The 16,282-nt window shown below is 37.4% G+C and overlaps 1 protein-coding gene across 1 annotated transcript in view; it reads left to right on the top strand.

Moving 5' to 3' along the window:
* Positions 1 to 705: 705 nt before the first annotated feature.
* The window catches only part of CCDC171 (coiled-coil domain containing 171), a gene marked incomplete at both ends in the record, with an annotated part of 44,722 nt that continues 29,145 nt past the window's right edge, over positions 706 to 16,282 (top strand). The window contains 5 exons of the mRNA XM_010079395.1: positions 706 to 1,210; positions 1,621 to 1,737; positions 8,943 to 9,169; positions 9,826 to 10,008; positions 11,692 to 11,877. Coding sequence (XP_010077697.1) covers positions 706 to 1,210; positions 1,621 to 1,737; positions 8,943 to 9,169; positions 9,826 to 10,008; positions 11,692 to 11,877 — 1,218 coding nt within the window. The remainder of the gene's footprint in view (positions 1,211 to 1,620; positions 1,738 to 8,942; positions 9,170 to 9,825; positions 10,009 to 11,691; positions 11,878 to 16,282) is intronic.

The following is a 16,282-nucleotide window of genomic DNA, read 5'->3' as shown; positions in this document are numbered from 1 at the left end:
ATTTCAGGGCATATAGAGGAAAAGAAAAAATGTTCTGCAAGTTCTAAAAATCTGTAATGGCACTAGTCAAAATACAAGTATCTGTATTACACTGTTTGTTTGAAAACCCAATTCTGTATGAGATGTAATTAATCTGTGAATATATAAGTAGGGGGTTGATTACGAAGTAATTAAGAGATCACCTTTAGTTCCCCTTTCCCAGCTGCTGCCAATCTGTTTAGGTTTATCTTCCAGAGTTTTCTTTCTTTTTTTCCCTCTCTCTTACACTAGCTTTCTTTACTGCTTTGAAGAGCAGTGTTCTTTCTGAAACTGGAGCATCTAATTGCTTCTTGTTAGGCCAACTCGTAAAACTGTATTGTGGACAACCAGCTACTGTTGGACCTTCTGTAGGCTGTTGCAGTATTAGGGGATTATTGTCAGATATATGGAGTCCAATTGTGGTTGCAGATTGTGCAAATTTTACTTGTACGATTGATTTGTTTTCATATATCTGGTTGTGTAACTGTTTGCTAGGAGAGATACTTTGACTGTCATTGCTAATATTTTTTGTTCTTTTAATGTGTTGTTTGCATCTGGAAAAAAAAATCTTTTAGCTTTTGTCCAGGTAAAAATAATTTTGTTATTTTAAAAAAATCTTCTAGTTAATATTTATCTTGGTTTGTTTTTTTTTTTCTTCTTTTTTTTTTTTTTTTCCCCTTATCTCAGGAATACCAAGAAACAGCAGAGAAAAACAAGGAAAAAATTAGTGTCCTTGAAAAAAGACAGGAGAAATTGACCCTTGAAAATGTTTCAGTGAAAAATACATTAATGCAGGTTCAGAAGGAGCATTCATCTCTCCTGGCAGCCTGTGCACTATTGGCAGGTGCCCTGTATCCTCTTTATGGCCGATTATGTGCTATGTCTTCCCAAAAAGACCTTCTCCAAAATCAGGTCAACATTTATGAATTAGTGAACCAGGAGATTAGAACCCTAGTTCATGCTCTCTCTGATGTAGAGGAAAAGAATCAAGATGAAGAAAAACTGAAGAAAAGAAAATTCAGGGGACTTATTTGTGTATTCCGAAGATGTGTGATTGCAGTTTTGGCAGTTAACAGACTTAAAATTTTAGCCCAGTATTCTAGTACCCTCTTCTCCTGGGTAAGCAGCTTCAAAGAAGGAATTGGACTTCTAGTTTGTATAGGAGACTCCAAAGGCAAACATAATCTGTCAAGTAAGCTAATTATTTTCTTCTTTGATAATTGTTATGTCAGATTACATGGTTAGTGAATAACAAACAGTAATGTTATTATTAATAGAGTGTAGACCAATTTAGTGTAATTTTGTAATTTCTGCACTTGTGATTTCTGGATTTCTTGACAAATGTAATTTCCCCTAAAAGAAATACTTAATCTGTGAAGCATTGAAAGAGATGTTACAACTACACATGTAAACTCATAGTGCCAAAAGTTTTCTGTTTTAGGTGTTCTGGAAGCATATTTAGTACAGTCTAAATTGTCCTGAAAGAAGGGTTAGTTTGTGGTTTATGTAATTAGTTTTGTTAATTTCTGAAAGAGCTGGAGATAGTAGTGTGCGTTATCTAAGTTATTTAGTTTTATTACTAGTTACAATGCTGTTTCACAGGTCATGAAGAGGAACACGTTCTCTGTGTTGAAGCACTCAGCTGGTTTACTAGTTCCAACCTCCTTGCTGCAATAATCAGTTCTGTTGATGAATTATTGGATGTTGTCAACAAAACAGGTAATTTTAAAAGTATATTCTTGTAGTAGATTTGTAGTAGAAGATAAATAATCAGGGTGGTCACATAATTTCAATTTTTAGGATTTTATCGAAAGTATTCTGGATCAAATCTCTGAAGAGCTGTCTTGTTGGAACAGATTAGTTGTTGATACGGTACTTTATCATTTTGTTATATAGAGTCATGGAAACAGAAGGCTGGAGAGTGCTTTTACAAAGCATATGAACAGTTTTGTCTGCTTTGTTATGAGACAGAAAAAGAATGTCTGCACCACACCAACAGATATTTGGCTAACCTGTTCTTAAAAGCTTACAATGAAGTAATATTTACAACCTTCCTAGTTATCTTGTTCCCCTGTTCTAATGTTCAAAAACTACCTTACTGAGGCTCAACCTAAATTTTTTCCATAGAGAAATTTCTCACTGTTTGATCTGTTTATTTCGTAAATGTGGGCCCTAAAACTGGCACATATTCAACCTGGGACATTACTGCTGTGGACTGAAAGGAAATAATTTCCTAATGTGTTTCAAATTATATGAATCTAGATTTTCCAAGTTGCTGGCATCTGGTAAACAACTGAAATTGATGGATGCTGTTTTCATCTGATTTACTTGCTACCTTGTGGTTTTTGAGAGATAAATAAAATGCTCTCTGTTTACACAATGTATAACAGTCCATATTTTATGTCCCTACTGTGTTCCCTCTCTAAGTACATGCTTAATTAGATTTGTGTCTAGATTCCCTAGTTTTCCTCAATCTTTCCTCGTGTGGAATTCAACTATCCCATGGAAAATTTTAGTGCCAGTCTCCAGAAACATCACCTCTTGATTCCCAGCTGTTAAATATCTTCTTTAATTTCTTTGCAGTGAGGACTGACACAAGAACTCACTTGGTTCTTCTGCATTGCTATCATCCTTAGTTCTTTGGTACTTGCTAGTTTCGAAGTTCTAACAATTCTGACACAGAGTAAAGGATATTAAAAGAAGGATCATTCATACACATAAAGGGAAAATAGCAGGACAGAGAGAAGGTGATACATTTTCTAGAAGCCTGAAGAGTAAACTGGCTGAAGAAGTCAGCCATTGAATCAAAAGTGTTTTGATTCAGTGTCAGATGCTCTCTTCTTTGATCATCCTGTTTTCGGTAACTTAAATTCACATCGTTAGAAAACAATGTTTGAACTGTGTTTCAGAATATTTGCTGGGTTTACAGTGCAAGTGTTCCTGTGTATAGAGTCTTGAGTAAGAAGAGCAAATTGAAAAGGAATCATGAGATGTACTTGAAGTGACTAGTACTGAAGTGACTAGCTAGAATACCCTAAACCTCATGATATTTTACTGGTATTGACATATATGAGAATTCTGATGGACTCTATTTACTTGATATCTCTGCACTCAACACAGTTTTGATTTTGAGAACCAGGAAAAGCCATGCTGACAATGTGATTCTTTCATAGTTTATCTCTATTTTAAGTCATTTTCACAGAACCTCAAGATATAACTGCTCATGCATTACTTGGAATTCTGTTGCTCATGATATCTCCCAAGAACCTTTGGTTCAAAAAACAGTAATAAATAATTTAAAGTTGGATATGAAATTTCCAGAAGTATTGAAGTGATGACTCTGAAGGAATATGTTTGAAAGAAGGCTTGCATACTTAAGAAATTATTTTATGTTCTTTAAGTCATATTTCAAATAGGATTTAAACCTTCAAACTGACTTAAATTGTTTCGAATTTTTTTTAAGGTAAATAGGCAATCTGAGACGCATCTTCTCTCTTCAGATTTTGAAATAATGGCCAGTTCCAGATTAGACTGCACATCATAGGGGAGAGTAGGCACAAGAAGGTGCTATGTGGATCTGCAATATGGAATCGTTCGGTGTCTTAAAAATCACTTTTAAAGATGGCTAGGTTCTGAGGAACCATTTGAGGCAGTGGAAAGAAACCGACTCCAGATCACACAGATAATAGTAGAACTTTTGGGCTTGCGTGCTCTGGTGATTTGTGGCACATTTCTTGAGCTTTTAACTTTTAAAAAAGTGATTTTGATTTGATTCATGATCATTTCCCTTTTCACTGTTCATTAGTTTGCTTCTCATTCCAGCGTGCCTTGGAATGATCTCTTAGCTTCAGTCTGAAGTTCATTAAAGTGTTGCAGTTGTTTGGCTTGGTTTGGTTTTTTGTGAGGTTGGTTTTGTAGGTTTGCTTGAGCAGAGTCTGTACTGCAATAAACCAGAGAAAGTAAAGGTCAAGCTTTTTTAGTACAAATATCATCAACTGTTACATACACAAAGCTTTTGAAGCTTAGCATGAAAATTTTGGTCTTGTGTAGTACTACTCAGTTCATCCTGCTGACTGTTCTATTTCACCAAAATACAGTAAACAAAAATGCTTTCTTCCATCTCTCAGTGAAGTCAGATTTGTCACTTTCCATTGTCTTTTTCTTCATTTGTTTAATGCAAGAATTAATTGCTCTTTGTGATTTACCTGTATTTGTGTTAATTTCTTATACACATCACAAGGTACATAATTTAATGCTTTTATTGTAATTCCTTGATCCTTCATGGGCGGGTACTTAAAATGTGTATACTTAAACAGTATATTCTCTCCCTAATGATAATAGATATAGTTCATTGTGGAATTGTGTTATATTCTAATTCAGTCTCTCAAAGCAGTCAGTAACTTGAATGTTTCTGTGTATTTACTCCAAACTGCTCTTCACAAAAAAAGTAAACAGAGGTGATGGTTTGCTTTTTTTATTCCCCATCCTAAGAAAGTGCATTAAGTTGGGGATGCTGACCTGTACTGAATAACAGGAATCCTGGTTATGAAGTGCAATGATAGCTTCAAAATGCTACAACACAGTTGTTAAATTGGGGGTTCTAGACATAGGGAAAGGGGCTGCCATCCTACGTACTGCACATATGGAGAAATACTGTGTTTTCCGGCAGGCAAACAATTTCATGTAAAATGAGATACCAGATGGAAATAATAGGAAAAATGAAGCTCATTGACAGTATCCTTGTTTTGATATTTACCAAAAATCAGGCAAAGGAGAATTTTTTAGAAGGCTTTGGTATGATATTACATGGAAGGCAATATAAATGTTCTAGTTTTAATTTTAGGTTAGTTTAACTAAACATTCAAACTATGAATGCATCACAACTGGAGAAAAGAGATGGTCTTTTGATACTGAAAGACAGGTAGGACAGGAAAATCTGTGGTATGAGTAAAATGATCATGATAGTGTTTTTATGTGATCAGGAGTAGAGAACCAACATAAGGAAAAGAGGGGAGCCTTATCCAAAGTAGACAGAACATTACAACAGCAGTTTCTTCTGCATATGAGAAAAGTAATTTTTTTATTTCAAAGGATGTTTTGTTAGTTGAAGTGCAAGATAAAAATGCTGGATAAGATTTTTAGCTTTAAAGAGGAATAGAAAGATGCTGTCTTAGACATGAAGACGATGACATCTTATACATCCCTGGTCCTCATGGGGGATTTCAACCACCCTGATATCTATTGGAAGAACAGCACAGCTTAGGCAGGCCAGGAAGTTCCTGGAACGTGTTGATGACAACTTCCTTCTCCAAGACATAGAGGAACCAAAAAGGAGAGGGGCTATGCTGGACCTTGTTCTCACCAACAAGGAAGTGCTGGTGGGTAATGTGGAACTCAGGGGCAGCCTGGGATGCAGTTACCATGAGTTGGTGGAGTTCAAGATCCTCAGAAGTGTGAACTTCGGCCTCTTCAGGGATCTGCTTGGAAGAGTCCCATGGGATAAAGCCCTGGAGGGAAGAGGGGCCCAAGAAAGCTGGCTAATATTCAAGGATCACTTCCTCCAGGCTCAGGGGTGATGCGTCCCAACAGAGGGGAAGTCAGGCAGAAATGCCAGGAGGCCTGCATGGATGAACAAGGAACTCCTGAGCAAACTCAAACAACAAAAGGAAGCATACAGAAGGTGGAAGCAAGGACAGGTAGCCTGGGAGGAATACAGAGAAACTGTCCGTGAAGCCAGAGATCAGGTTAGGAAAGCTAAAGCCCTAATAGAATTAGATCTGGCTGAGGACATTAAGGGTAACACAAAGAACTTCCATAGGTATGTGAGTGATAAAAGGAGGACTAGGGAAAAAATGGCCCCCCTCCAGAAGGAAGCAGGAGACCTGTCTACCCAGGATATTGAGAAGGCTGAGGTACTTAACAAGTTCTTTACCCCAGTCTTCACTGGCAAGAGCTCGAGCCACACTGCCCAAGTTGCAGAAGGCAAAGGCAGTGACTGGGAGAAGGAAGAACTGCCAGCTGTAGGAGAAGATCAGGTTCGAGACCATCTAAAGAACCTGAATAATGCACAAGTCCATGAGACCTTATGAGATACATTGGTAGGTTCTGAGGGAACTGTCAGATCAAGTTGCCAAACCACTGTCCATCATATTTGAGAAGTCGTGGCACTTGACCCGCAGACTGGAAAAGGAGAAACATAACCCGCATTTTTAAACAAGGGAATAAGGAAGACTCAGAAAAATACAGCTTGGTCAGTCTCACCTCTGTGCTTGGCAAGATCATGGAGCAAATCCTCCTGGAATCTATACTGAGGCACATGGAAAACAAGGAGGTGACTGGTGACAACCAGCACAGCTTCACGAAGGGCAGATTGTGCCTGACAAATTTGGTGGCCTTCCGTGACGGGGCCACAGCACGGGTGGATAAGGGAAGGGCAACTGACATAATCTACCTGGACTTGTGCAAAGCCTTTGACACAGTCCCACATGACATCTTTGTCTCTAAGTTGGAGGGACATGGATTTGACGGAAGGACCACTTGCTGGATAAGGGATTGGCTGTATGGCCGCACTCAAAGAGTTCTGGTCAATGGCTCAATGTCCAAGTGGAGACCAGTGACAAGTGGTGTTCTGGAGGGCTAGGTACTGAGACTGATATTGTGTAACATCTTTGTTGGGGATATTGACAGTGGGATTGAGTGCACCCTCAGCAAGTTTGCAGACGACATCAAGCTGTGTGGTGTGGCAGACACCATCCAGAAGGTGATGGGAAGGGATGCTATCCAGAGGGACCTTGACAGGCTTGAGAGGTGGGCCAAAGCAAACCTCATGAAGTTCAACATGGCCAAGTGCAAGGTCTTGCATGTGGGTTAAGGCAATCCAAGCACAAATACAGGCTGGGGGGGGTGAATGGACTGAGAGCAGCTCTGAGGAAAAGGACTTGGGGGTGTTGGTTGATAAGAAGCTCAACATGAGCCAGCAATATGAGTTTGCAGCCCAGAAAGCCAACCGTGTCCTGGGCTGCATCAAAAGAAGCATTAGCAGCAGGTCGAAGGAGGTGATTCTCCGCCTCTACTCTGTTCTCATGAGACCCCACCTGGAGTACTGTGTTCAGCTGTGGGGCCCCCAACATAAAAAAGACATGGACCTGTTGGAGAGAGTCCAGAGGAAAGCCACAAAGATGGTCAGAGGGCTGGAGCACCTCCCCTATGAGGACAGGCTCAGGCTGAAAGAGTAGGGGTTGTTCAGCCTGGAGAGGAGAAGGCTCCAGGGAGACCTTGTAGCAGCCTACTAGTACCCAAAGGGGGCCTACAGGAGGTGTAGGGGAACACTCTTTATCAGGGAGTGTAGTGACAGGACAAGGGATGACAGTTATAAGCTGAAAGTGGGCAGTTTTAGACTAGATATTAGGAAGAAATTTTTTGCTGTGAGGGTGGTGAGACACTGGAACACGTTGCCCAGGGAAGCTCTGGATGCCCCATCCCTGGAGTTGTTCAAGGCCAGGCTGGATGAGGCTTTGAGCAACCTGGTCTAGTGGAGGGTGTCCTTGCCCATAGCAGGGGGGTTGGAACTCGATGATCTTTAAGGTCCTTTCCAACCCGAACTGTTCTATGATTCTAAGAAGCAACACTACTAGGTGGGGTTATGGAGAGCGTGTATTCAAGAATGGTACTCAAGTTAAGCACTGGAATCATTGGAATGATAGTATTTTGAAACCAAGCAGGTGAACAGCTGTGAAAAAAAAATTATTTTATTTTATCATCTGCCTTTTTTTTTTGTTTGTTTGCTTACAGATAATTTTTGTCTCCTGTGTAAATGATAAATTCTTTATGGTGAGAATTATAATCTTAAAAATATCAATAATCATGTTTTGTTTGCTTTGAACTTTTGGCTTTTTCCTTGCAGTGTATTGAAAATTCTTTAATTTAAAAAAGCTATGGTTATTTTTTTGATGTTTATACTCTTAAGTAAAAATTCACAGCAGCAACAGGAGATCTGCTGTATGTAAATAGGCTCTTCCATGCTTGTCATCTTATGCTGATAGTATCATAAGACAAGTAATGACAGATTAAGACCTGCCTAGCAGAGGGAAAACTAAATTACAAGACTTTTATTAAGGCATAAATAAACCTATTAACTGTTATCTGGAATACCAATTAGTGGAAGGAGCCCTGACAATTTTATTTATCAACATTAAACACAATTATTAATTACAGACCTGACGAATCTAGCAGTAAGCAGGACATGTTGGGTGTGCTGGGGCCTTAAGTCCATTATATGAGAAGGATGATTACCAAAATCCTGTGGGGAAATAAGTAATTGTAGCTGTAAAATTTTAATTGCCTTGGAATAAGGTAAATTATATTCTCTTGTCTCAGAATATAAATAGTATGGCATTAAGGTACCAAGCCTCACTAATTTTGAACAGCAAATAATGTAGACATCTATAGAGGGGAGTGAAGAGGAGTCAGGAAAACCTCACAAATTTGCATTGTAAATATTGTGATAAAGTGATTTACCATGTGCTATCACATCTGACATACTTGACCTGGCTTGCATGTGCTTGCATCCATCTTATATGTTTTCTGAATTAGAAAATTAGAACACTGAAGAAAGACTTAAATACAGTATTGGAGGAGAACACAAGAACAGTTAGAAAATTATTCTTTGAGAAACAAATCCTATTCTTTAGAATCCTATCCTAGCCTTCCATCCAAAGATTGATAGGAGCAGCGTGTTCGTTGCTAAATACAAGATCTGTCCCAAAGTCTCTCTGAGGTATTCCTGTGAGCTCAGTCTCTCACCCTTTAGTGGAAATTGCCTGCTGAGTATTTTAAACCTGCTATTAGTTGTTGCTTTTTTCAACTGAAAAAAAGGAAACTAGCAACCTACTTGATGTTTCTTTTTTGTTGTTTTTAAGATAAAGATCCAAAGCGCTGGTTTTCTGGATGCTTACTTGTAAGTGCAGCCAGGAACTCCTTTTCAAAACTTATGGACAAACTGAATGTAATAATGGAGCCAGTTCCGCTAGACAGCAGCAGGAGCATTACTTATCTGGAGAAAGACTTCTTGGTACAGAGGCTGGCTCATGGACTTCATGAAATAAATAACCAGGCCCTGGAAGCTGGACTGTGTGTCAGACTGCCCATTATGGTATGCATATTTATACTGCTACTTCATGTGAACAGTAGGTTCACAAGATAAGTGTTACAGTGAAGCTCTCTTGATACTACCATTAATTTTGTTTCATATTGTTTATGAGTCCATTACATTGAGGTCAACTATATAGAGACTCAGAAGTTGATTTCGAACACCCAAAAGCATTAGGTTGTGAATAGATCTTTTCTTTTGTTGTCAAGAAATTTTAAGAAGAATTTGATGTATCCAACTAAGAGATTTGTTTTTTGAAGTTCTGTCAAAATTGTATTTACTTTGTAAGAAAAAGCTTGCTTTTGACTTTAACTAAATGTTAAGGGTTGGGGGGGGGGTGTTTGTTTTTTTTCTTTTTTCTCTTGCATGCTGTTCTATCCTTCAGAAAAGATAACCTTATTTTCTTTAACTGAAATGAAAGAATAAACTCTTTCTCATATAGTATGTCTTCTTTTGTGAGCCTTACATGAAAACGGGTGCTTCCTTGAAAACAGAATTTTCAGTAACCCTCAACAGGAGGTGAAACAGGTTCATATTTTTGCACTTGTGTGTGTAGGACAGAATGACAGCTTTGTCTAATTTGCTTAGCTATTAAATGTGATTTTGTTGCTGAAATAGCACATCTTACAGCATGTGAATTTGTTTCTGTTTACTAACAGAAAAGTATAGCACACTTGCAGACGCAAATATTTGAATTTACACAAAGACTTCATACAGCAGAGGTGGAACGGCGCTCACTACGCCTAAAACTTGCAGAATTCAAATGGAATTTCAGTGAGATGAAAAAAGAAGCTGACAAAGCCCAGAGCCTGCAAGAGCAATTAAATATATTTAAGCAATCTGTAAGTATATTTGATTTAGAGGAGACTCCTTACGAGAGATCCTCCTTTTTACACATTCATTGATTTGTGTTCCTTTGAAAAACAATAATAAAATTCATCTGTTATTAACAGAATTTTCCAGAAGACTTTTGTTGTAAATGTCACTGAACTATAAGTCAGATTCATATAGCAGTATCTCCTTTACTCAGGAATTTCTTTGATTTGTAGAATGAGGTATTCTGTGTAAAATACATCTTTGGTCTTGAGCAATCCAGGTTTTCTTCCATATGTTGAAATTTTTGGTGTGATTTATATACCCTGAAAGGATTTATAGATTTCACTTCAGCAGAGGAAAGTCAGCTGGAATGAGGTATCCAGTAACTGTGTTCACGAGAAGATCATAAAGCATAAATGTAGTATTTTAAGCTCTGCATGGATATTGCTGAATATTATGATAGACGTCTTACTGTATCTTTGAGTATAGTTATCCTGAGCTAGTCAGTGCAAATTTTAGTGTGGCTGTTTCCTTGAAGGAGTAAGTTTATGGTAAGGAAAAAAAAAAGCCGCCTTCTACATTCTCAGTAGCACATACGCGCTATATTCCTCTGACCCTTTGCTGTTCCTGAGCAATTTACTTAAACACTATGGTTCACTAAAATAGCACTGTGTGGAAGGAATGAGAAGAGACAACACAAAGGTTCCTTAACCACTTGAAGCCGCAGAATAGCAGGTAATGGACATGGTGTTTCACGGAGTGATGCCATTTTATAGGTTGTTGGTGTGTTCTTTGCCATACCCTTGGAACTGTGCCTTCAGTCCTTATTGGAGGGGAAGAAACTTGTCTTGCTTTAGCATGCTGGAGGTTCACTGGGCCCCTTTCCTCATATGCTTATTTTCTATAGGTTGCATTCAGAATTGAGCTCACATTTGAGCTATCTGAGAAAGTGAATGGGTAGGGATTCTTATACATACTTTACAGATGCACAGTATATCTGAAATAGTCATGTCCCAGAATGAGCAGCGCTTTCTGTAGCTGTGCCCAATGTTGATCCTGAGGCCTAGTTAGTAGACCTGTCAGTGTGTCCCAATCAAAATACTTCCAAGCACAGAATATTTAATAGGTGATTTCACATCCATTCTCCTTTCTGTTCATAGCTGGTAAAATGCTTTCTTTAACTCAAATGGACAAGGTTGTATTTAGTAATCTTCAGTTTTGTTCTTAATGGGTTTTATTCCCTTACAGTTCTGGGACAGTTAGATGTAATTGTCACATTTTACGTTGCTGTTCAAATGTAGAAGATTATTTTCCTTGAAGAATTATTTCTTGAACATTTTGGGGAGGGGAGAAAGAGTCGAGGAAGACGTTTACAAGGGTTATTAAGATATACAGTGAAATATGGGACATTGATCTGCATATTTCTTTCTAAATATTGATTCTTTGCAACCTGGGTGCTAATTTGAATAGAATAATGAATGCATACTGTTTACAGTACCCTGAATGCTTTTTTGAAAAGATACAGTGAATAAAGTTGTTTGCCATTCTGTTGTTCGGTAATCTGTCTTCGTGTTAAAAACCCTAAATCCTCGTTTCTAGCACACTTTTGTTTTGGAATTTGATGTGTTTGCAAGTGAAACTCTGAAAGTTGAGTATGTAAACAAGTGAATACAGTTATATAATCAAACACAATTTGTTTCCCCTATCAGAAATTGATCACCCATGAGAAGTTTGAAAGCGCATGTGAAGAACTGAATAATGCATTACATCGGGAGCATCAGGCACAGGTGCTTTTGAATGAACAGGCGCAACAGCTACAGGAGTTAAACAGTAAACTAGAATTGCACTCCAGTGAAGAAGCAGATAAAAACCAACTGTTAAGTGAAACTATAAAGGTAAGACGATTATCCTTCTAAAATAGGCACTAGAAATTTACCTTTTGGGGATAAGCCAAATCCTGCATTTCTTGTGCAGATAAAATTATAGGAGTAAATGTACACATACAACTCTGTCTACTGGAATTTTATGGTACTCAGAAAACACTTCCAAAATGACACTTCAAGGTATAACTTCCCTTTTCTGCTTTTGGAACTAGGCAGTGTACACCAGTATCTGTAACCTGTACAATGTCTGGATTTTACATGATACATAAGAGACAGCAGTTCTAGCTATCACGAGGGGTTGGCAGACTATAGGAAATATGAAGGAAGAAATAGAGGAATACTTTGATTTTCAGATCATAATAATGTTTTAAAACGTGGATTAGCTGTTTCCTGAAGATAATCTTAGGGTAGAGAATGCATTTGTCAGTTTGGAATATGCTAGATGAGGATAGAGAAAGACCATTTTTCATCAGGATTTAGAATTTGCCCCAGACATAATGAGTAATGAAGGAAAAGATGTTATCAGAATCTCTGATAGCAAATCCAGGAGCAGAGAGAGAGTAAGAGGTTTGAAACCAGGTGGATAAATAACATGGGAAGAAAAGAAACCTTGTGATGGCAGGCCAGTGATGTGTGATGTCCTGAGCTCTGCAGTTTCTATTTATTTTTTATTTAAAGCAAGCTTTGCTGCTTCTGTCTGTTCTTCAGCCCTGCTACTGTCTTTCCACCTCCAAGTATTCTTCTGTGAATTGATAGTTGAGCAAAAGAGACTGCTTCACTGGTATTTTGAGAAATAGAAGCAGTTGTGATTCTGAGGAAGATTTAGGGAGGAAATGATAAGAAATGTCAGGAGGGAAGAGAATAAAAAAGATGCAAGCTGCAAAGCTAGTAGAAATGTCAGAAACCGTTCTTGAAAATATAACAGTGAAAATGGATGTCAAAGAGGATGACTTGCCGCAGAGTTGAAGTTTGAAGTGATGTACAGTGGAGGAAGCTGGAGGATGTTGCTAAATTTATTGGGGAGGGTTTTCATTAACAGTATTATTTACTGAAAATGCCTTACCTCACTCAGGGTGAAAGACAATGACATCTCCAATTTACCTGTTGAGTTTTGTTTTTCCTTCTGCCCAATCCCTAGGTTTGGGTGTTTTGTTTCAGTGTAAGAATAAACTTGTCTAATGTTTAAGTCGGGTTGCTTGTTAATTCTGTAGCTCTTTGTTTCATGTATAACTGCAGTATATATAAGCCATTAGCCTTGTGTTTGATTTCTGTGGGAAATACCTGATTCAAGATTTTTGAATGGATATTAGGGTCGTAAAGAAGGGAAGGAATAGAAGACAGCTGTTATTTGAAATCTTCATTGGGGTCTACTCTGTATAACTTAATGCATGGATTTCACCATGTTTTGCGTTATAAGTAAAACATACCTTTACATTTGTTCAGAGGAAATGAAACAAAAAGTCCACGGTAGACATTTAAAATGTAGGATGGAGTTTTAAACAAATCTATTATATGGATTATTTGATACTGAATTAGATTTCACAGCTTCTGTTTTTTATTAATTAAAAGCTAAATGGAATTTTTTTCTGACAGCAGTGATCCTAAAATTGATCCTAATTCTCCAGCCCCCTAGCAGTTGTTTGCTACTGGAACAACTTGTTTGGTGTAAAATGATTGATTACAGCTGAAAGCTGTGGAGGTGCAATATAATGTAATAATATAGCTGTTGTGGTAGGATGGAGGCTAAGAAAGTTGACAAAATAAGCTTTAGAGCTGAAACTCAACTGCTTTCAGTTACAGTGATTTGGTTTTATGAATGTATTACTCTGTAGTTCTCAATCCTTTCCATGGAGGACTTTTGAGCCATATTTAAGTTGTAGATGTTTACTGTCCCTAAACTTCTGTTTAAATACCGGAAGGTTGATGGATGTATCTTAATTCCTTCATGATATTAACTACAATAGTTAGTATAAAATTGCACTGTGGTTATATTGGCCTGTATCTGTGACTGTATCAAAGAAGGAAACGATCAGTTGTGGTAGCATGGCACCACAAAGGGCTTTTTTTTTAGTTTTTAGTTCTATGTGTTTGGGTTTTTAAAATTTAAGAAAAAGATTTTCATAAGCTTTTTCCCACCACAGTTTACCACAATCCCACTTTATTAGTGTCTTTTAAACTATTAAATAGTGCAGAAGTATGGAAAAAAGAACTGTTGCTCTGAAAAAATTATGATAGAAAAAATGTGCCTCCATCTTCATCTTAAGATATAAAACCATCTATCAGTCTAGACGAAGTACATACAAGAAGTTGGAGAATGTAGTGGTGTACAAGTGATTTTGGATGGAGTAGAGTGTAGTGGAGTAGAAAAGCTTGCTTTAAATTCTTTATTTGTAGTTTTTAAATAGCTAGGAAGGGGAAAGAAAATCTTAGTTACTTTTACTTTTGATAACTTAAACTTACCCACACTTCATCAGCAGTCAGTAAGGAGATATTTTGGAGTATTCACGTACTTCCATAAAGTAGGCTTATTAAAGGAGTAACACTTAATTTCTTAGCTTTATCGGTTCAGATTTTAATCCTGTATATTTTTATCTTCTTAATGGCATATACCATAGAGACATCCAAGATAGCAAATTACATTCAAGTCAGCTGGAGCTAAGCAACTCTTTTACACCACTGTTTTTATTAGATGAGGTAAATCAGTAGCTCCTGTCTTTGAAGAGAGACTTCTACACAGATGCTAAAGAGGCATCTATAGCAGACATAGTTTTTACTCCATATACGAGCGTGTCTTAATTCCAGTAGAATAGTTTTTCTTCCTGTTGACAGGCACTGCATGTATATTTACTTCATTTTAGATATGTTAATACCTGTTATAAAAACAGTATATTTTTAAGGTTTAATTTGTGGAGCATGTCATATAAATTGTTAATGAATAGCTCTCTGTGCATTTCAAGTACAATGTATGTTAAATCTTGTTAAACTTGCGGCTGATCTTCCTCAAAATAGTCTTCAATACATGTTTTGGAAGAAGAAATCTTGAATTTTTGGTTTATTTACTGAGTTTAGTGAAGCTACCATTGATTAAGTGAAAAAAGAATCTCATCCAAGTGCTTTAATAACAGTCTCATGAGAACATTTTCTGATGCAAAGGTTTGGAGTGTTAATTTTCACTAGCTATTTCATTTAAATCGCTATATGCATATCCTGTGTTCAGAAAGTGTAGTATCCTTTGCTAAACAGACACGTCCAAATTAGTCTGATGGAGACTGGGATTTCTAGGTTTGTTAGAAGTGGATGTTTTCCCTGAGTAGGCTTTGTGCTCTTGGTGTGGATTTTAGGTGGAGGCGGTACACAATTTGCTGCTTTTTGTTGCTTTTCCTCTTTACATTTATAGCCACATATTTTTCCTGAAAAATAATTTCAATAGTTATACAATTTATTTTATTAATCCTATTGCACACACTTTGCAAGTTAGTTTTATAGTTGGCTATTTCTGCAAGTGATGCAGTATTCTAAGTTAGAGAAAGGTTAAAAGGCCTCACTTACATGAGAAAGACCAAGTGATGCTTCTCAGAACAGCAAAGATTACAACACTGTAAGAATAGAGATAAGTTTTGGGTTTGTTTTTTTTTTTTTTAAGCTCTCTGACCTCTTAAGTTGGAAAGACTGTTAGGATTTGGGTGCGCTGAGGGATCCTGTTGATTCCCAAAACCTTATTTGTCATTTTATCAAGAAATGGCAAGTCTGTGCGTATCCTGGTTAAATTAAAGGCCGTTCTTTAAAGAAAGCAGTATAGCTGATTACCATTAGCATCTAACTTAATGGCAAATTTGTATTAATCAAGTTTAGCATGTTAAAGAGTTGCAAGCTCTCCACTGAATAGATTAGAAACTAAAGTTCTTTTTTGTTTTGTTGCCATACTCTGTATGTTCTGAACACCTAAATAATTTATGAAGTAGGTAAGAATTGATTAGCATTGCCATCTGCCCTATTCTTAGTCAAGAGGGGTCATATGTTTTCTTATTACAATAAGTTACAGGTTAAGCAGTTTTGTCATGTATTTCAGTTTGGATTAACTCTATTTGTAAAATAAGTAAACCAGCTTATTCTCCTTCTCTCTTACATAACATCCACTACTAATAACTTCTTCGATAGATAATCTTCAGCGAGTTAGATACACTGAAGACTTGCCCTGGAGCTGGTCCTTTGTGCTTTCTTGTTTAAAGATTGCAATGCATTGTACATGGAATTTAGGTATATGGGGAGGAATAGTCCTTCCAGGCTTCCTTCTAGTAGCTGCTATCTTTACATAATAGGAGAGACAAATAGAGAGCATCGTGTTGTGGACCAGACGTGAGAGCTTCTCTTCACAGAAGGAAAGAAGATGGCTGTGACCAAGTCTGCACTTCTGATA

This window comes from Pterocles gutturalis, unplaced genomic scaffold, assembly GCF_000699245.1.
Source record: "Pterocles gutturalis isolate BGI_N339 unplaced genomic scaffold, ASM69924v1 scaffold1964, whole genome shotgun sequence".
Lineage (NCBI taxonomy): Eukaryota > Metazoa > Chordata > Aves > Pterocliformes > Pteroclidae > Pterocles > Pterocles gutturalis.
The sequence above is the reverse complement of the archived record's forward strand: the minus strand, read 5'-3'. Positions and strand labels throughout refer to the sequence as shown.